Genomic DNA, 22,354 nt, shown 5'->3' with positions numbered 1-22,354 from the left:
AACTATATTGATCTAATTTTTATCGTGACTTAAGAGAAAGGCATAATTAAAATTTCTATTTATACGAATAAACCTATTTTATTAGGTAAAGGTTTGTCTCATGAACCTTTGAACAAAGAAAATACTAAAATGTTTTCAATATATTATACTTAATTCACATTCACAAATTTCTATTAGGGGGCGTCCATAAATTACGTGTTTAAGGGGGGGAGGGGGTCGAGTCAAATCTCATATAATCTTACGTTGGAGAGAGGGGGGGTCTCGGCAAATATCACGCAATTTTTTTTCTGATTGAAAAAAAAAATTAGGAAAACGGTTGACTCTAAAGGCCATCTCTGCAACTTCCCGCTAACTCCATACCTAAACGCTCAACATTTCACTTATTTTGTTTTACTCGTAAATAAAAGCACGAAGCAATTTTTTTTTCTTTTTACAACAACAATCCAACGCGTAGACGACGAATTACGTAAGAAACTCACATTTTGAAAAATCTCACGTGAGATTGGGGATGGGGGAGGGGGTTGATAAAATCTCACGACATCTCACCAGGGGGGGAGGGAGTCACAGAAAATTTAAAAAAAACACCTCACGTAATTTATGGACGCCCCCTTATGGCTATATTATAGCGTACAGCTATTGTTTATTTTTGACCTGATTAATAAGCAACAATGAATATGGATATTATTATATTATATTATTCAATAACAAAGGAAATTACTACAAAAGTACTAGATACTACAAATACATTAGCATAGTAGTTTATTTGTCCTAAAGCACGTGAATTAAAAATTATAGCATTCTCGGTATTTAGTGTTTAGTGCGGTCGGGAATGATTTTAGATCCGTGTTTGCGAAAAGCGTAATTAAATACGTCACTATGACGCTGCGAGTTCGCACAAAGCTTTTGTCCTCTGATGAAACTAATCTTTGTTTGATAACCTTTTTACGTAAGATTTCTGATCTTAACCTATGTAGAAATAGAAACGGTTTTCACTAGTGTTATCTCTTTCTGTCAAGTTAACGCTGTGAAAGAGACAGAGCAGTGTTTTTGTCAATAAATATAAGGAAGTACTTTTACAATGTCAAATGGATCCCGCTAATACCAGTCGTATCAAAATAGCATTTTTACATCAATATAATAAAATATACATACCAAGAATTTTTATTTTATTTGTAATTCTTTTACTTATATATAACCAACTCCAGAATGCACTGAATTGTAAAAAATAGTCGTCAAATAGTTAGGTTCTGTTTGTAAAACAGGTGCAGATCTGTGTCATAACGTTACAATATCTCTGTATATACGGTCATTATTAAGGTAGCATTTATTATTGTGGAATCAAGTATCTTCCAAGACAATGACCTCAAATTATATTGCACATTGTTTATGAGCAGTCATTGCTACTGCAAATATACATATGCGCTTATTGCAATCGTGAGGTCGTAATTAAAACGATTAATTTGCCTTTTAGTATAAATTTAAATGTTAAACATTTATCAATATCTATAAGATAGTATTTATGAGAAAATTATTATCTATATTCGGCATTTTTCGTGATTCTTATATTCTGTGCATTTTGTATTGTATTGCGAGTGTATAACTTTTATTATGGAAGATATTACTTAATTACGATAAGTCTGACGCAACGCAGTTAAGATTGTCATATCAGAATTTAATTATTTGTTATTGCAATTGGAATTAAATAACATAGTTGAATAAAAATTAAAAAAATTCCAAGTACCCAGTAAACAAATGAATAATGCAGCAAGTCTGACCTTACGTTCGAATAACATTATATTTGATTAGAGGTTTTCATTGAACTAAATCGCTCTTACAACATGAGAAAATTGTTTATTTTTGCAATTGCAAGTATTATTATAATCAAATGTTATTTCGGTACTCTTCGGTTATGTATTTAGAATTATACGAATGTCTTTACATAACACGTGATGAATAATTTAGATTTTTTAATAACTATTTCCTGCCAACGAACACACTTTACGGCCACCAAATACTGGGATTGTGAACATAAGTAAATTTCTTCACATTCTCTTTGAAGAAACATAACATTCGACGCAAGAACACTGATCGTGAAGCCAGGATTACTCAATAAGATCAACAAGCGTGTAAAATAAATGCGTACTCACTGACAATGTGTATCATAAATGATGCGAAAACAACCATCCACCCCCAGCCTCCATCAGGGGGCGGTGCTAGACTCTCGGAACCCTCTCGAGATGAGTCTTCATTCTCTCCATCCCCGTTTCTCGTCTTCACGCCGCCGTGTGACATCTTTATTCTTTGACAATATCTCTCGTTAGAATTTACAGCTTAAGAACACTACTGTAAGTGATGATTTGTGTTGGGCATCTTAAATTATGGAAGGAAGAAGGAAGCACCGAAGTTTGTCATTGTTTTGTTTATCTTTTGCGTAAGTACTTCATAGTAGATTAATAGTAAATCTGAAACAAAGAAAGGGCTGATTAGGATTTTGCAATTAACGAATTGTAATAAACTGTCAATCAAATACCTAGTTACGTGATAGAATAAACAAAGTAATTTTACTATAAAAGTCCTCCATGTGTGTATTTGAAACTAAACGGAAATCTAGAGATAAATATCGAGAGCTTAGGGTACAATTTGTTATTTGAATGGCGAGATTAAGTAAAAAAATCACTTTCAAATTCAAGTTCCTTGGCTCGATATTGTGCAATGATTGATGTGAACAAAATAATCTATAGCTAACACAATAAAAATGATTACAATCTATATCAATCAAAAATAGTATCTACCTAAATTACAATTATGATCGAGAGCTTAGGGTACAGGTAGATTACAGTAAACCTGTGTAGTATTAATAATGCAAAGTTGTTGTAATAATATAACGTGCCAGAACATTTAAACATCATAGATCTTTCCTATGACCAAAAGGGGCGACACTGTTTTAATGCGTCCAAAGTTTACTTAACTTTAGTTTTTGTTCATATATTAAAACAAAACACAGTTTGTTGAAATGATTTAATTAAAAACGATGTTATCAGTATGTAACGCGACCCTATTTGCGAATAATATCTTACGTAACTTGCCATTAGTGTTATCACAAGTACTCTCATTTTCAGTCGGTTTTATCTTGTTAAGACATGATTGTTTGCTCTAATTTGATTTTCCTTCTTATGGTACTTCCAGGATTTCATGGAATTTTTTATGTTCACGTCTAGTTATGGCCAGATCTGCCTATTGGCAGCGCAGATTTCGTGGCTTTAGAATGGCTTATACATATTTTGATGCTCCTACGTTACCGGCTTAAGAATTATTGTATCATATTTGAAGTATAGAAGGATCGGATAAAAACATATATGTAATCATATGAAAACCATGTTAGGTATTTTAATAATGAACGATCAAGTGAAACGAATGTTTTAAGTAGGAGTAAGTATAATGAGTTTTTGAAGTTATACTTCTTTTGGCGCGTTGGAGAAAAATGATGAGAGTAAATTTTTACGATGCGCGCACCGTCACTAAAAACCGACACCCTGAAGTCAATATTTTAGTTTTGCTATTGTTAGTGTCGTTTATTCTACTTTTTTTATCTTGTTACGCCAAAGATGTATAACTTCTAACGCGTGTACTTAAGTACTCACCCTTTTTTTTGTATGTATTTTGATTCGACTTCAAAAAACCGTACGTGTGTAAAACCTCTTATGATGGCGTGTCACAGCATCATTACTGGATCTATTTAACTGGCCATTTGTTTAATATGGATACGTATGGGATTAGCGTCCTTGCGTCATCTCTTCCCTTAATGCAAGATTACTTCATTATTACTTAGAATTTGTAAAGAATGAAAGAAGCATTTTAAATAAGAATGAAAGATATGCAATAAAAGATAGGCCGGAGAAGTCGGTAGTCGATCGCCTACCCGTTGGTCTGTCCAGGTAAAGACAATAATATGGGTTTCAACATACCGCACTAATGCACTGAAACAAGCCGAAGATAGAGTTGTGTGGAGGCAAGTCGATGTATTGCTTAGGGCTTTTCAAGACAAGCACGACCAGTAATGAAGTTTGCGAAAAAGATGCATATATCATTATAAATTTAATAACGTATGATATGATATGTACGATACAAATAATATAAGAATTGACTAATTCGTATGACTAATAATGTAAAATTCCTTTGAGGACAAATTTGCGCGCCATTGTGTATGGCAGAATATGCGAACCTACCACCACCTTACACAGTTTTGTAATGAATTATTATTATTATTAAATATTTTTCTAATTTTTCTAAGTATCTGTTTTTTTTGAGAAGTTTCTGTAAAATCGAAGTAAAATGGTTATTTTACTTCTTTTGCTTATTATTTATTTCTGCAAAAAACAATGCAAGCACATGCAAAATAAAACCAAACGGTAACAACGGCACAAATGCAAACATGTGTCGAACAAATTATAATTCTGGGTTTTATTGTATAAATCTTACAATGGAAACAAAAAAGAAAGACTATTTAGACATAAATTATGAGGAGTTTGAGTAAAAAATCATTTGGTTCAGCTCGATTAGGTTATTGTTGTAAACAATATAAATATATACAAAGAAAACTATTATTTTTTAGTCTACATATTAATCAAATTTACTATTTTATTACGTTCATTTGATAACATATACAAGTAGTTTATAGAATCGATTTATAAATGTAAGACATTGGCATATAAAAATCTGTTGAAAATAAGCGTGATCCGAGCAACGCATCGCGTGATAAAATAAGATGTCCACGCGGCAAATAAATGCTATTTGGCGTATTGTCTCAAATAAATAGAGCAATCGGCGTGCTATTACTGATATTTATGTCACAATCGCTGGTATACCTACAATGGTTGCTGTTCAATCCCAAGAACGCGATAGGATAAAAGAAATCCCAGCTAACCTATCAAATCAAAATCATTTATTCATATAGGTAACACAATGTACACTTATCAACATCAAAAAAGAAATATGCATATATTAAATGCTTCTAAGTTTATATTAACCCTATCCCTGAATATTGTAGAAAAAATGGTTAACACGTTATTGTTTTGACTAATGCCAGCACTTTCGTCTACATTCAAAAGTACTGTATGTAATTATGTTATATATATTTGTATTAGTTGATTAACATGACATTTAATATCTACTATATCTGACGACTCGATGACGAGAGCAGTTTAAAATTCAGTACATTTTAATCGAAAGAATAACATTCCATCCTTTATTATAAGTTTAATTGTATAAGTATATTACGACTACGAGCGGTCGCTTTAGAATTGTGCGACTACTGTTGCTTTGCTTCGGAATAAGACAGCAATCGTAAAACGTTTCGGAAGTAAACTTTATAAGCTGGTTGAAAATGGGTCAAATCTATTCAGATTCGGGGCTGCTTTACGCTTGCTGAACCAATGAATAGAACGATTGAAGTAATTACTATAAAAAAGAGTATCACAATATACATATATAAAACAATATGTTATCATAGGGTCATGTTTACTTGTTAAAGAAGACTTCAAATTTGTAACTAGAGATAAGACTTCATGATACTCTGTGTATTAGATACTTTCGTAATTATCCCTTAAATGGATATGAATAATGGATCTTTAGACTACTTAGGTATCCTTGGCCGTACATAAAACGATGAGACATAGTACATAACAATTAGTATAAGACTATTATGACGCTATTACAGATTCATAGTATGGGCTCCGTACTGCCTTCGTCTGCCTTTTCAGACAAAACGTAAAAATTTAAAGGTTCCGAAAGGACGCGGACTACAATCTTAGAAATATTTGATTCGTGTTGGGAGTTCAGATTTTGTTGGTTTTAATAATGAAATTGGCTCAACGCACTCTTTACTGTAAAATTACTGAGGGCCCGGCGTTTTTCGAGGCAGCATATTGCGGTATATCTGAAAATTCATGCCGTGATCTGAAAATTAACTCTATATAAACGTAATCTCTATAGATAGAAGAGAACGTAAACCAAAAACAATAATCTAGAAAGAGAGATTTCTTGCTGGATGGAAAAATAAAAGTTTTATTTCTTTTTTTCGCTCGTAATATTTGTATGCCATCGGATAATTACTATTTTATATGTATAGATAATAACAGGAATGTTAAACCCCCATCCATAGACAAGAGGTCTGTTCAACACGTGTTCTATTATTTATGGAAATAACAAGGCATGCACTGAGAATTATTTGCACGTGTACAATGCAATTTTACAGTTTTTATGCATAAGAAACACAATTTATTTATGTTGTTATAAATAAATTATTGGTTATTGCAAATCAAAGTTAAATCAGCATTTTTAATGTAAAAAGAACATTATTATAACCAAGCCAATTTAAAGGTTTAATAAATCTATTGATCATAGGGTTGTTTCCCTTCATAGTGACCCCAGGTTCTATATTACTCCTAGTAGAGCTTGTGATCCCGACGTCAATGTTAAATTTACCGAGCTATCCCAAAGCATTTATTAAAGCTTTCGACAATAAAAGTGCAGGCCTCTTCAAGACCAGACCTAGGACAGAACACATGAAACTGTACATTACACCTTTACATGAACCAACAAAGGTGTTTTTATAATTTACAAGAATATTTAATGCAAATTGTAGTAGTGACAAGTTTTGTTTCAATTCTACGATAAGTATTCATTCAATTGAAAAAAATTTATGCAGAGTCAGACTCTTAATCGAATGCAATTTTTGGAAGAAATAAACCAACGTATCATTATTCGTTTTTATGTGATTTCAAAGAGTTCACGTTGTATTAAAATTTCTTCGTATATTTCACAAATTATCTAAATCTCAAACCAATTAAATAGTGACGTTTAAAAATTACTTTCGTTACTGAGAATCGATTAAAAATCGTCAAGAACAAAGTTACAGCTAGCTGTTTACAAGAGATATAATTATAATAAACTCTTAAATGAACCGTGAAATTTAAAACAAGATTCAAAATAAAAAATATATTCGCTTAAGTTAGAACAATAATAAAAAGCAATAAAAATCTATTGTGGCCTTAGTCGACACGAAAAGTTTTCATACAAATTTAGTTTTCGATTTTCTACATACACTACTGTTAAGGCATCTTGACTAAGGCATCGTAACCAGGGGTTATGCTTTTGTTAGGTTATGAAGGGGTCACGCAAGACACATAAAGCACTTCGCTACTTTCAGTATATGAAATCCACTGAAATTACTTTCCCTGATTCTGCGTAACGCAATAAACAAAAACATTTTTTTTGTTGTTTATAAATGAGTTCGTTGACTTTTACTGAAATGTAATACTGAAACAATGCCATCATCACAAACGCTCTTTGTCCTTAATAATTATTTAAATAACAGATAGAAAAGTGAAATTAGGTCGTATTTACATAATTAATTACTCCTATCTTAAAACAACTAATAATATTTATTTTGTAATACTAAGACAAGACAATAATTCTATAAAGTGATTATTTAAATATTTTCAATATAAAAATTAACTATATATAACTTTCATTGTGTTGATGGCGTTTTTAAAAAAATACTTTTTAAATAAACCTGTGTAGAAATCGGAATATTAATTTTGTATATTTATGGTATACCGCGTAAATATAATTGATCTGAATTTTTTAATATAGCCCGCAGTTTTATGTACGAAATTGGGGTATGTACTATGTAACCGGTGCAGTAACATGTTTAAATGACTTTGATATTAACATTTCTGAATAACAATATAAGCAAATAATATAAAACGTGCATAATAAAAAATATTTCCATGCATTCATAGACAAAATTGCAACACTAATGTGTATTTATAACACTTTATTTACATTCTATGTCAAACATTTCGCTCCAAAAATACATTTTGGATACAATCGTACTCGCGTTGATCTTAATATACATATTCTAAGAATATATTAAATACGTTTACCTTATAATATTTTAGAACAAATTCACTAAAAAACTCAGCAAAACACTTTTAACATAATAAACGTGATCGCATTGAAATCGCTCCGTAGCGTGTACACTCGACGATGCACCGATTGTAACTGAATGACAAAGATTACAGAAACAGACACAAATACACCAAATACTTATGACACACAATCAATTTAAATCTGAATACTGAAGGACTTAATTGCTTCATTTAATAACTAATTTAAAAGCTTAATGGTTTATTTGTATTAGTAGGTATATTTAATTACTATTTGTTTAATTTGTTGTCAAGTACATTAAATATTTTTATCTAATCTAATTGATATGGATAATTATACATACGGATAATTTTGGAATGCGTTTGATTTTTTCTTTGTATAGTATCTATGGCTTGCGGTTAGGTATTTCACAGCCAGCATCAGGGTACTGGGATATGTAAACCCCATGTTGAACGACGTTCAGTCATTTGGAAGGGAATGCTAAATTAGTCTCCAAGTAGCTTCGTGTGCTTACCATGGCAAGACGGCAACTGTATAAAGCGCAGATTCCGCCCCACATGGAGTACTGTGCTAACCTCTGGGCGGGAGCTCCCCACTTGACTGTATTCAACGAAGAGCGGCTCGAATAGTCATCTTCTACCGCATTTATAATGGAGAGTATTCAGAGGAGTTGTTCGGTTTAATACTTGGACCTTTACCCACCACCACCCGTATCACCTCGACGTTCGTCGTTCCACAAATGAGCGTATCTAAGACAGTTTTTGCTATGTGGAAGTAGCTATCCTCTGAAGTATTCCTGAACCTATTCGACTTAGGATCCTTCAAGAAAAGATCGTACTAATTAATAATAGGCCGGCAACGCACTTGCAAGCGCATTGAGCGTGTCCATGTGTATAACTTAACATCGGATGAGCCTCCTGTCCGTTTGCCTGTTCTATAAAACAAAAAGTAGTTTTTTAAGTAAGTTAGAGATTTGATTAAGAGATATGTTTTATATAGTTATGTTAGTTACCTCCTGTCTTGTGCCGATTAGTTTTTTTTTATAAATGTAACACGGCAGCGTTATTTCTGGCGGAGGACGACAGTTCGTGAGGTCTACTACGATAACGATTCCGTGACATAAAGTAAATGCCCGGAGCTATTACGTTACATCGATGTCTTTATCTTTAAATAGATTTAATTTATTTACACTTTGTTGCTTTATAATATAAAAATTTAACATAATTAAATTTTCTTATTACTACAGTGACAATTTTGTCGAATTTTAATAGTAAAGATATGTATATTAAGGATTTTAATAAGCCCCTTTCTACTCAATTATCTCAGATTAAATTTGTTTTTATAAAAAAGTTGTATTTGGTAATATGGAAAGTGGGCCAAAGTATAACTGAGTAAAATGGTCAAGATTTTTTTTGTATATAATTTTGAAACAAAAGATGTATACAATAGAGCGGGGAAAACATAAACTAGACAGTTTTTCTGTCCGCCAAGATGTCGAAACAATTTAAAACTTATACTGAGCCCAATGATATTTAAAATAAAATTATAATTACATATTATATTGCCCGTAATAAAACAGTACATTATAACTAAGTCCAATAAATCATGCATTATTATGCAGTATGTAATGCAATGCGATGCAAGAAACCTGTTTTCGACTGTGTACTGATTAATACAATTTAGTTCTATATTTTTAATTTGATGAAATTTTTTGGTAAATCATTAACTAAGCGGCGTTGGTAGCAAGTTTAATAAATTTGGTACAACATATTTCAATATCATTCTTGAATATTTCATAAAAATATCAATCATATTAATAAACTTCAAAATTCAAATAGCTTTTGAACGTCGTTATTTCGTGACGCATTATTTGCATATAATGAAACGCGACGCAAAATTGAATCACAAGGCTTTTAATCCTTTAATACATACTATAAAGTCTTAACAAAATACACGGCGGAATTGCCAAATTTGGTTCCCTCGAAGCCTCAATTGTTTTGCAAAATGACAGATAAAACGTTAAAGGGCGCGACGATACGCCATACGAAGCTTTATCATTTTTACGATGTTAATGTTGCGGTCAGGGGCGAAGGGATAACCCTTAATGTATACACTAAAGTACAAGAATTATGTCAACCAAAACCTTTCGGTGTGGGTGTAGTTTCGTCCCGAAATTTATAGGGATCAATTTTCCGAATAAAGTTAATATTAACTAGTCGGCCCATAAATACAAAATAAAACGTTAAATTTTTTTTTTCAACTTCAACAAGACATCGTAAATCCATAGATTCCAAACAGAATAAAATAAAAGTCAAAGAAGGCCAATTCGAATAGAATTTTAATTGTATTTTTTGCCGAGACTAATAAATATGCAGGTATAAATTTAAATAAAAATAAAATATTGGATTACTTCATTGAAAAAAGCATTTTCATTTGTAATAGAACTTATGGCTGGACTAGGTATTATTAAAGGTATTTTAAGCCAACCTGGGTTGTGATTTCTTGGCTACATAAATTTCAGATATCTAGATGTAATATTATGTACAAACGTATATAAAACGTTTCTTTCTCTATGTTTGTTATAATCTTTTCGTTTCATTTTTTGTATTAAAGGTATTTTTTCAACTCATTAGTTTATAAAAAAAAAATTGTACTGTGTGCCTTCAGGCACCAAGGTTAGTGGCTTTTTGGTGCTCTCTGAAGTCTGTTTAGTTTATTAATAATATATTAATCATATTAAAGTGTCATTTAGGCGACAGATGGTACATGGACTTTTCAGTGGACATATAAGGAAACCGAAATAACAAAATATAATTTTATATTCATCTCTAGATTGAGCAATAAGACTTGTTCTGTCGTGTGAGACTGGCACGAGATAACGCCCGTTTATTAGAAAAGAAGTCCGTATAAAATATTCAAGAACATGTCGGTCATGTGAAGATAAACAGATAAATCGATAAACCTTGCTCTGTACTCGGAGGCGTGACAGTTGTTATAAATGATAACCACGAGTGTCGATAAAAGATTAAATTTATTTTTAAACTTATGACCTGCGACTTGCGTAACATTACTTCGCCTCCATTTATTGTCCATCTTGTACTCAGCTTTATGTACCTGACTCACGCACGACAAAGGTCAAAAACTGGACAGTTTCTTCACGATATTTTCATTCACCGTACGGCCGAGAATTAAATTGAATAATAGAAAAGTAAACAGGGAGAAAAGTTGCACGCTCTAGACCAGTGTTCGCTAACCTTTTTTGTGTCATGCCCCACCTTAGCCCTTCTAAAATTCTTATTCCCCCTCCTATGTAACATGCATTTAAAAAAAAATAAAGAATTTAATTGTTCACTAATGAACTCTTACTCACTATATTGTTAAATGATAGGTTTATAGATCACAGTAATCATTCCAAAGAATTTTAAGAAATTTTCTATTTTCCCCTTAACAATCAAATTGCCCGCCTGTGGGGCGTGGCCGTTGGAAAACACTCTAGACACTATGCCATGCTCTATTCTGGTTTAATTAGCCCCATCCTACAGCTTTCTAGTCCATAGACTATCGTCCCTTTAATAACGAGTTCCATATTTAAAAAATCTTTTGACAGACCTACTTCCATCAAAACTGTGGTTTACCGATTTCATCTTGCCCTTATTCGTATATAGAAAGGTAAAATCCATAAAAGATGTTTACGATCAGCACTCAAAGGTTAGTACATAATGAAGTAAGTAAATATCAAAGATCATGTAAAGTCAGTTCTATATCGACACGCTTCAAGCTTAATTTATCATGTGGTTTTGGCACGTGGTAGACGTTAGGACAACATTTTATTATTTTCAAGTAGTATCAACAAGCTTAAAGTGGATGATAAGCTGAGTGATATCAGGGTAACGTGGGATGGGTGTCACCGTAAAATTGTAAAAACCGTTAGCTTGTAATCTATCTCGCGAGATTGTAAACTGTCGAAAGATTGTGAACCTCAACGAACTGCTTACAAATTAACGTATTATTATTCGGTAGTTATATGAAATTGTTGGGAAGTAAAATTAATCTGTAATTGACCAAAGAAGTTTGAATGATAACTAAGTTAGTGTAGTACAATCTACCGAATACCGATAACCGATAACCGATAGATTACAATCTAACGGTTTTTACAATTTTACGTTAACATGGGCATGTGATGAGCGGCAAGTAAAAAAAGAGGGCTGAAGGAGTCGTAACCCAACTAGAGACTAGTAGGAGAAACAGATCTTGGATAAGTGAGAAAGCATGTTTGGAAAGTTAAATGCACTAATAAGAATAAGTGTAATAATAAGTTTAAATTATCTATGCTATTGACAGCTTCAATGGCAGGTCCTGGTTTCCATTTCAAAACGAATGAAGAAATAGAATAAATCTTTCAATCTCATTGAAAGGATCACATAATTTTTTCCTTCAGTGAGGTTATGGATCTTCAAATACGTTGATTTAAAAAAAAACCCCAAAGATTTGTATTAACTCAACTGTTCGTCCGTTGCGCAAGATTTTCAACAACATATCAGTTAAAAATCTAGGTCACCGGATAAACTTCTTATTAAGACACTTATACTAAATATTCTGTTGATTGCTTATAATTATGATAAACACTCGACCATTTTATTAATTTAAGTACGTGACTGCAATTTAAATACTTTGACATCAAAAGAAAATTACCTTCAATATACATTATGGATTTTTATTATTTAAGTGATAATTGATGACTTTGTTAAGAGAAACACATTTTTAATTTTGTTTACTATAGTGAATATTATTTTTCTTTGTTTTGAAAAACTTGCGTAAAACATAGATGTAAGCGTAAATTATATTAGGTAATTTTGGAAATTATTGACCTCCTTATAAAAACGGAATGAAAAAAAAATCTCCTGTCAAATCCGTGCCTTAATTATCACAAGATCATCATTTCTTTTTTACATGAAAACGAAAGACATCGTAACCATGGCAACAGCTAGTTATGGCTATTTCTTATTATCTATTGTCTATCTTATTAGTTTATGTTTTTTGTAGGCCGTGTTGGTTTATATGAATATATTACAGAAGAAGCTTTAATTAAAATAGCACATTTTATAAACATGAATCTGCAGGCGGAAGGTCTACGTGAATATTTTGTCAATCATTGCTGACTTCTTGACCGAGTTCCAAATCGTCCTCTACCTTGGCCAATTTGCAGATTGAAGGTTGATTTCCTTTTGTCATTTGCGTATAAAATTGTCATTAAAGATGTGTTAGTACAGAACGTACCTTCAGAACGTTTTTATACAAATACAAAAAGATCATAAATACAAAAGATAAAAATCCTTTTATGGATAAAAATGCAATAACGTTGCGATTGACAACGATTCAAAAAACGACATTGAAATAAAATGTTTTGGATTCCCTTTATACAAGCTTAAAATTGCAAATTATTTGCGGTTACTATTAAAATTATAAGCCCCTATTCCTAAACTGCAATAAATCATTTTTTTTTATAAAAAAAATATAGTGGTGAGGTGGTAGTCTGTTAGCCCATTGTACCTGTGTGACAGTTGTGTCATTAAGGTTTACTTTTAGTTTTCTCTAGTAATTTTGAAAAAAGGCTAGTACGTAAGTAACCGGACTTATTCTCTGTGGTCAATCGTGCCAAAGTGTGTTTGTAATACACTAAACATAAATTTGTATTGGGTAGAAGAAGTTTATCTGCTTTTTTCTTGTATATGAGAAAAAAAGTGTTAGCTAAATATTGTGGACAATTTCATCAAACGTAATCAGAAACAACTGAGCCTTGAGCGTGTGCAGTTCGCGCGTTATTAAACTGACGGCTTAAGGGTACAAAATAACTTTATTATCATAGGGTTGTCTATTGAACTTGTATTTGTTATAAATTCATCAATACTATTTTCGTAGTTCCTCTTTGTTTTTAGTATTTTAACATTTCTAAGTCAGAGCATTAGCAAAATCGTTATAAGTTTTACGAAAATTTAAGAACTTTCATTTATATTATGTAATATGAATACTGTACCATATATATTTAATTAATTCAAAATATCATTAAGCCTTTGTAATTTCTTAGTAAAAAATAATTTAAGTGTTTATTTATGAATAATAAGATAAAAATTCAACCCAACAAGCATTTAATCCATTTCTCTTTAGTAAATTATTATTAAGTCTATGCCTTCATGTTTATGCTACCTCATTCTTTATCGTACTCTTTGAAATGTAAAAAAACCTAATATTAAATAATGATTAATAAATATTAGCACTAAAAAAATAAAAAAAGGCAGGGACCATTAAAGAAACAAAATTATCTCTCATATACATCAGATATCTTAACAGATTGTAAGAATGTTTTAGAAAAAGAGGTAAATAAGATTGTGAGATTTTTCTAAGATTATGAAAAGCGACCATTGATTATTATTTATCAGTTATAGAGATAGAGGCAAAGGGATGAACATATACTTGAAAATTATGACAGTTGGTGGTATGGTGAAAACTAAGGGGTATTTGTAATATAGGAATTCAAAAAATTAAGAGGATCTTGTCTTTGAGGTTTACACTTTGACACTTTGAGGTTTAAAATAAATTATGACCAATTCACTTAGGTCTGTGTGCGCAGCTGTTTCAAGTGTGTTTGTTAAAAATAAATGAAGATCTTTTCTCTTTATAATTTTAGTATTATACGAATAGAAAGATTCTAACTGTAAATCATAAGTGTAAAATCAATCATAGATACTGTCTAGTATTTCAAATTTACCATATAAAAATCGAATATAAGTAAGGTCGCGACATCTTCTGCCTAAAAATAGGGAAACAGGGTTTTAATTTTTTTGTGAATGTGTCGCTCTAACCGAAGCAGCCAAGCCGTACAGCGGTTAGAAATTAATAATTTCTGTATTAAATTCGTATCCGACAGTGCGTCTGTGCTGATAGCGCTAGAAAACAAAAAGACAAACAACAAACTAATACTCGAGTGTCATAATGCACTGGAGGAATAACCCTGACAAACAGGGTTACCCTACAGTGGATAAAAGGATACAGTGGATCTCTAGGCATTGATGCTGCCGACGAGCTTACGAGGAGAGGCTCCGGAATGATGCTGGTGGCCCGTATTCGCTCCTTCTCTTGCTCTTCTCGCAAGTGCGAACCTGGATTCGCTGAAGATCCACAGAACTCTAACATCACCGATAGTCGCAAAACGCGGACTGTAAACAGTCCAAAATGGCTCTGCCAGCAGTTAACCCGTTAGTGACAAAGCGACTTCTAAGCCTCAACAGAATTAATCTCAAAACAATCACAGGGACAATTACGGGCCACTGTCTCCTGAATAAACATCTTTTGTCCTAGGCGCGACGGATAGTCCCTTGTTTAGCTGTTTCAGCTCAGAGGAATAAGTCACCCACGTAGTCCTGGAATGCTTGGCTGCGGCTTCCCAACGTGAGGTGCCCCGTGTAGCCTGCGAAGTGCCCAGGAGACTTCTGTGCTTCTGGAAAGAGCTAGGCTGGCATAGTTAGCCAGGACTTTACGCTCAATAGACCTAATGAGTCTAAGTGCGGAAAATGAGTCCACCAACCATATACCATATACCTCATCATGAACACATCATATCTATGGGCTGAAAGGGAAAAAAAGCAGTAGACCATTGCGTCATATTGATTTGATATTGCCTTTAAATACTATATGTTATATATAGCATTTAAAATGTGTATAATGATATAGTTAATTGTACAGACCATAATAAAAGAAAATAATAGATTTGTCTCACATTAAAAAGAGAATATAAAGAACAACCCTTTGCAGTAAACGAATTATAAACGAGTGATTGGGCCTGTCGCTACGTTAGGTAGTTTATTGTGTCAATTTGCGTTTATTATACGTTCGGTAACAATTGGATTGATTTATCAAATGTACGAGAATTTAAACGATTGTGGTTTGAAAGGGATTTAAAAGGAAAACGGGAAATAGACAGCAATCAATATTAAAACTGCGACTTACTTTCAATATATGTATTAGAAACTGCCAAGGTTTGTTTTCTATTTATTCGTTGAAATTATTTGTGACAATTATAATAAATTGAATTAGATTAATTGCGCTGTTCGTGGTAATATTGATTGTTTACAATGTCATAAATAAACAATATAATAGTTTAGCTTAATTAAAAGTGAATTCTTCGATATTTCCTCGAATTTATTTTATTCTACCATAATACATGTTGGTATTAAAATAAGGTAACACGTGAACAAATCACGAACGCTTATTTTAATTTAGAGCAGTCAAGTGCATGATAAGGAAAGTATTGGTATTATTATTATTTATATAACGAGAAAAGAAACGCTCCTCGCTGTACATGTATTACTTAAACGCTAGGCTTCCATTATTAATAAAAATATATGTAAGGAAAACATAATATATTTTCCTATACAGTCTCTTGTCTGTATTGTATTTTAGATAAACTCTTTTGTAATGTTGTCTTTGCCGTCTGATCGACGATGTTTAATTTATGTCACTTGACAAGTAGTTTAAGACACTTGTGTAAGATATTTTAATTTATTCATTATATTATTTTACTTTATAAAACCTAGAATAAAGGCTTTTAATGCAGTTGCGCCTTATTTATTCCCAGTATAAGCGATTGATTCTATTATAATATATATAGTTATCATTAAAAATTACAAATGATATTTAACAAGATTTCTCAAAGCTAAACCAAATTTAACCTAACATCGTAAAAGTCGACACCACTCAAACAGGTGTTTCTTGAAATGAAATATTAAATTGCCCCACATCTTACCTTGTTATTTGAATATCCATTATCAATTCATATTTAAACCCACAGATCAATATTCCCTATGGTGTTATGTATCTGACGAAAAGCACTTTCGGTAATCTCACGCTTAGAAAAACAATTATACTATAATAATAGTGATATGATATTTTGTAGTATAACCTAATTGAGGTAAAATTAAGGGCCGCGCGTCTCGTGCGGGCACCGATGGGCGACTAAACATCGCAGGGCGGGCGGGAGTTTCGTCTCTCTCATTTCACGTCAAGAATGCTATCGCAATGTGTTTATTGTCGATCCTTAATGCTTGAGCAGGACGACTGTTAAATGTATTCCGGCATCCGGGGCAACTGTATTAAGTTCCGATAATTTTTAGAATCGTAGCGAATTTCTTTTTCTTATAAGACGGGAATATAATATGTTGTCTAACAGAGTTTTAAATCATAATGTATTTGTATACACGAGTATTCTTTTACATCAAAAAGTTATTTACTTCTAACTATTCTAAACAACTGTTATCTATTTGTAAACTTGAGGATTTGTTTAGAATATTTAGTATTAATAAAACTTTGATATCAGCAATATCACAGTCTATGAAAATAAATTAATCTTGTAATAAGCGATAAAGTTTATGACCTATCAAGCAATATCGCAATGAATGATGATGATGTTCATAGCCTTGAAGTATGTTATTTTACCTCCCTTTTTTGTTTGGATGTGTGAAAGCAACTGTGTTAGATAATTTGGAAGGGAAGATAGTTGGTGGGAAACCGGTGAAAATGGAAAGTTTTCCGTTTGCTGTTAAGTTTTTTAATCAGGGTGCGATGTGTTCGGGTACCATACTTAATAGTTGGAGTATTCTGACAGCAGCTCATTGCTTTGACCACAGCAAAGATATCGATGAAATGTTAATTGTCGTCGGTAAGTTTTTAGAGCTGAGAAGATTGGCTTGCATACATTAAATATAGTAACTCTGCTTTACCAGGCATTTATAGGAAAAATATAGCATTAAAGAAAACATAAATGATATAATCGAAAGAACAAAATATTGTTTATATTCGGTTCGATGGCGATGGAGATATTTTATAACACCTTCAAATTTAAGATCTTCTTAAAGTACTACATAAAAATTGTGATTTTATATCAATAATAACAATTAAAGTTACTAGACTTGTATGCTTGGACCTACATATAACAATTCCTTGGTGCGCGTTTTGCAATTTGTTCTTTATCTCTGATGATTTAAAAAAACAACCGAATAATCAATCCTATTAATGTGACATGGCAATAACGGTGAAACAGTATTATATAACAACTGTAAAATAAAAAATAAATCAGTGGCGCTACAACCTTTTTAGGTCTGGGCCTCAGATTTCTGTGTCTGTCTCATGATCATTTAGGCAAATAGGTGATCAGCCTCCTGTTCCTGACACACGCTCTCGACTTTTTGGGTCTAAGGCAAGCCGGTTTCCTTACGATATTTTCCTTCACCGTTCGAGCAAATGTTAAATGCACATATAAGACAATAGTCTGTATTTCAATTGCAAGAGGCTAAATAAAATTTCTATTTGTTTCTCTGTAAGTAAAGAATGCAATTTTATTTATCGAGTAGGTTACACACTGATACAATCCTTACAAGACTAACACAATCTTACTTGTAAGTAAAGAAACGACAATAAAAGTTCATTGTTATCACCTCTCGATGCATATAGCTTAACTAAGTATTAAATTAATTAACAAATAAGATTAAAATACAATTCAACAATCTCAGCATATTTGTCCTTTACATCTTTGAAAATGTCAGCTAGCTTGACGTGACACGACGCGGCTCACTCACGAACTAGCTATCAGCTAAAGAGATCATTCTCTTTACACACATATAGAAAGGTAGTAAATTGGTGCACAGCCATGGATCGAACCTACGACCTCAGGGATGAGAGCACTGCACCTTTAACAACTGTACTGTCATAAGAACGTATGCCAAGGCGTATAAATACATAGCCAAGAAGGTATAGCACGCAGCAATTCTCTGGTCGGTTCTAAGCCTGGTTTTTACGTACAGCGGCCCTTGCGAGCCTGTACGCTTGTACAGGATAATTTTTTTTAGGTTCTCGTTACGCCTACGACCACACTGCGGCAACGTACGATGTATTACGGTACCTCATTCACGAAGACTACAATAAAGTTATGCCATTTGCTTGCGACATCGCGCTAATATTTGTAACAAGTCCAATTAGTTTCGGCAAAAGATCTGAGAAAGGCCTACTTGTTAATACAAGCGAGTGGATGAATGCTAATGAAACTCACTTAATTGCAACGGGATGGGGAACGACTAAGGTATGTTAAACGTATTTTAAGAGCAATATACCTTTATTGTTGACTAATGAGGACAAATCGTATACGTTTTATGCTAAAGGACAACTCTGAATCTTGTCCTAGCCTTAAATAACAGACACTATTTTTGATTACTAACGAAATACACACACAAAATAATGATAATAATAATCAAAAAAGAAAAATAACAAAAAATTATGGAAGGAAAAAAAAGGAATAAGGTACATTTTAAGTATGTGTGTGCGTTGTGGTTGTAACTGGCCCTGGATCAGCATTATGCTGTGGTGCAGACGTGTTTGACAGCGCTGTTCATTCTGCCAGAGACCACAACAGTTAGTTTGCGCCTCAGTCGCGAAAACGAAAGAAAAGGAATGTAATAAATACTTAGTAGAAAATAATAATAATAATAATAATAAAAGTTACCAGTGTACGCAATGAAGTCTTGTGTAAAGGTGTATAATATATTAAAGATGTATTTAATTCAAAACATTTTCATGTAAAAATTCTGTTACCTTCTAGTTTTTAAATTTCAAATAACAATGGGAAATATGCATGACCGTCAGAGTTAGTAAGTTATATGATTGCAGTATGGCGGCCCGATTTCCGAGCTAGGGCTGATGCAGACAGAGCTACGGTACGTGCCCAAGGAGGATTGTGAAAGAATGCATAAAATGAAATTCACTGCAGACATGTTTTGTTTGTATGGAGAGGGGAATAGAGACACTTGCAAGGGAGATTCAGGGGGCGGTGTACTTTGGCGCCGGTTTGTTAAACTTCAAAAACCTTTTTTAAGAGAAACGCTTTTGTCGGGGAAATTGTTCTTTGATTACCCGATTTATATAAAACTAATACTGAATATAAAGTCAATTGGTTCCATTATTTATATAACTCAACGTTTCGAATGCTTTATCAGCGATAGCAGCTACAATGAACTAAGTTTATTGAATAATAAACATTTATTTACAAAACTATCCTATAGTACGGTACGGTGTCAAAATAAAATAAAATATAAAAACAAAAGATACGTGACAATACCGCTGCACAGCATTCAGTAGGCGCTACGTCTTTGTTAACAGGGATCTTTGCAACAGACTGGTTCCGGCCCTTGGTATCGCACATATCCCCTACGTACAAAGAAACTGAGTTTTTGGAGAACACTTGAGTTGCTCAAGACTTATACTTAAACCAACTATACGTTCCGTCTTGTTTCTAATTTATTGTACCCCACCATCCCTAAGACTATTAATATATACCCAACATCTTATTATATATAATAATAAGATGTTGGGTACATTAAGAGATAGTAGGGATTGATGCCATATCGTCTGTAATAATATTCCCTTTAAATAAAACGGTTAAAATGTCGTTTTTATTCCTTTAGAATATTAGAGCAGTGTTGGCCTAGTGGCCTACAGCGTGCGACTCTCATACCTGAGGTCGTAGGTTCGACCCGCGGCTGTGCACCAATGGACTTTCTTTCCATGTGCGCATTTAACATTTGCTCGAACGGTAAAGGAAAACATCGTGAGGAAATCGACAAGTCTTAGACCCACAAAAGCCGACGGCGTGTCTGGCACTGGAGGCTGATCACCTACTTGTCTATTAGATTTTTATAGTGATCATGAAACAGATTCAGAAATCTGGGACAAAACTCTTTAGAGGTTGTAGCGCCACTGATTTATTTTTATACATTTAGAATGTTTGCCAAAAAACTATAATTTCTTAAAGTTCCCATTAATCCCATATATTTTATACAATTCAGAAGAAATATTAGAAATTTTACGGTTTTTAGGATGGTGATTGGGATTGTCTCACATGGTGATGGATGTGCCAAGAAGGACAAACCAAGTTTGTATTCCAACGTGTGGTTCTTCAGAAAGTGGATACAGAAGAATGTAGAAAATTTTGTAAATAACTTTTGTTTTAATAAACAAACGATTTAATCGCTTGTATGTATTTACTAACTATTTGGAACTATAATATAGGACTGTCTATTGACGACTATCTATGAAATTACCCACTGTATAGACTTTGTAGTTATCAATTCAAAATAAAATGGAATATAAAATAAAGACTTACAAATTAGCCCAATAGGATCTAGTGTAGGTATAATAATAAACACTTAATATATTAAGTTTTCTTGAAATAAAAGATTTATAAAGGTCAAAAAATAAATATTTACAATATTTTTTTTTGTCTTTAAGTGTAGTCTAATTTCAATAAAGGAATTTTGTTTAAGGTGCTTGTAAGACAATAATTCTTTTTAATTGACAAAATATGAGAGCCCGGACAAACGTTGTAATAATTGTTCTAATCAATACTGATATAAAAAACATCTATTAATATATATTATTAAAATATATTTTTTTGTGTTGCTTGGCCTGTAATCGAGGAACTGTATCGATGGGATCGAATTGACGCGGTTTCAAATAGGTTATTCAGCCTTCTGAGCCTAATATACACTGACTTTTTGATCTAAAGCATGCCGTATGCTTCAGGATCTCTTCCCTCATCGTACGAGCAAGTGTAAATTCCTTTAGACAAAAAACTTCATTGGTGCACAGCCAAGGAAATTGCCCATCCTGGTTGAGCTACACTGACCTAAACACCAGAGCTGCGCTGTCAAGACCAACAGCGAGACTCCATTCCCAATAAAACAAAGGTGTACAGCCGGTTTGAACGTACCCGTACGAACTCAGTGAGGGATGAGAGTCGTACAAACAAACACAATGATATTAGTATTGTCTATTATTGACATAACTTTTACACATTTAAAGAAAACACTTTTTTACCGGATTGAAATTATGTATTATTATAAATTTACAATTATTTTACATAATTTTAAATTTTCCGAATTTTCACCGTGACCACGCACGCTGTTGCAAACATGAGCGTCTGTTATCGAAATTTAACAAGTTATTGCCTGAATTTTAATAGGTTATAACTAAGTCTGAAAGTTTATGGTTGACTGTCACAGAATAATATTAAATTACTTAAAGATAATTTTAGATACAGTTTCATATAAAGAAGAATTTCATTCATTCGCTGAATCGTTAAAAATAATAAATTCATTTAATAAGATCATTGACAATGTGAATATTTTTTTTTTAATTGTTTGTAGTATATGCATAAAATTTATTACTATAACCTAATATAATTAACGTATATAATGAAGTAATCCATCATTACAACTAACATAAATTAATATTGTCACCATGACCACGCACGCTGTAAAGCACGCGAAACGTCGGAAAAATTTAAAATTATGTAAAATAATTG

The 22,354-nt window shown here is 32.6% G+C and overlaps 2 protein-coding genes across 3 annotated transcripts in view; one reads left to right on the top strand and one right to left on the bottom strand.

Annotated features, from left to right (window-relative positions):
- The window catches only part of LOC125055896 (monocarboxylate transporter 12), a 30,808-nt gene extending 14,036 nt beyond the window's left edge, over window positions 1–16,772 (bottom strand). The window contains exons 1-2 of one of the 2 annotated variants that reach the window (XM_047658605.1): window positions 16,751–16,772; window positions 2,148–2,462 (exon numbers count right to left, since the gene is read on the bottom strand). In XM_047658605.1, coding sequence (XP_047514561.1) covers window positions 2,148–2,292 — 145 coding nt within the window. In that variant the 5' untranslated portion in view covers window positions 2,293–2,462; window positions 16,751–16,772. Of the gene's footprint in view, window positions 1–2,147; window positions 2,463–7,946; window positions 8,089–16,750 lie in introns of those variants that run through there. The other variant, XM_047658604.1, reaches the window with a different exon arrangement.
- Window positions 16,773–17,466: 694 nt separating this feature from the next.
- Window positions 17,467–21,018, top strand: LOC125056281 (hypodermin-B-like). Its single transcript, XM_047659309.1, has 4 exons — window positions 17,467–17,662; window positions 18,849–19,078; window positions 19,663–19,838; window positions 20,868–21,018. Exons 1-4 carry the CDS (start codon window positions 17,521–17,523, stop codon window positions 21,016–21,018), a joined length of 699 nt encoding a protein of 232 aa, XP_047515265.1. The 5' UTR covers window positions 17,467–17,520.
- The last annotated feature ends 1,336 nt before the right edge of the window (window positions 21,019–22,354 follow it).

The sequence above is a fragment of the Pieris napi genome, chromosome 14 (assembly GCF_905475465.1).
Source record: "Pieris napi chromosome 14, ilPieNapi1.2, whole genome shotgun sequence".
In the NCBI taxonomy this organism is placed as follows: domain Eukaryota; kingdom Metazoa; phylum Arthropoda; class Insecta; order Lepidoptera; family Pieridae; genus Pieris; species Pieris napi.
The sequence above is the reverse complement of the archived record's forward strand: the minus strand, read 5'-3'. Positions and strand labels throughout refer to the sequence as shown.

Coding starts and splice junctions, on each gene's coding strand:
- LOC125056281 (XM_047659309.1), top strand. CDS start 17,521: ATGGAAAGTTTTCCGTTTGCTGTTAAGTTTTTTAATCAGGGTGCGATG. Junction 19,079..19,662: donor CGGGATGGGGAACGACTAAG/GTATGTTAAACG, acceptor ATATGATTGCAG/TATGGCGGCCCGATTTCCGA. Junction 19,839..20,867: donor GGCGGTGTACTTTGGCGCCG/GTTTGTTAAACT, acceptor TACGGTTTTTAG/GATGGTGATTGGGATTGTCT.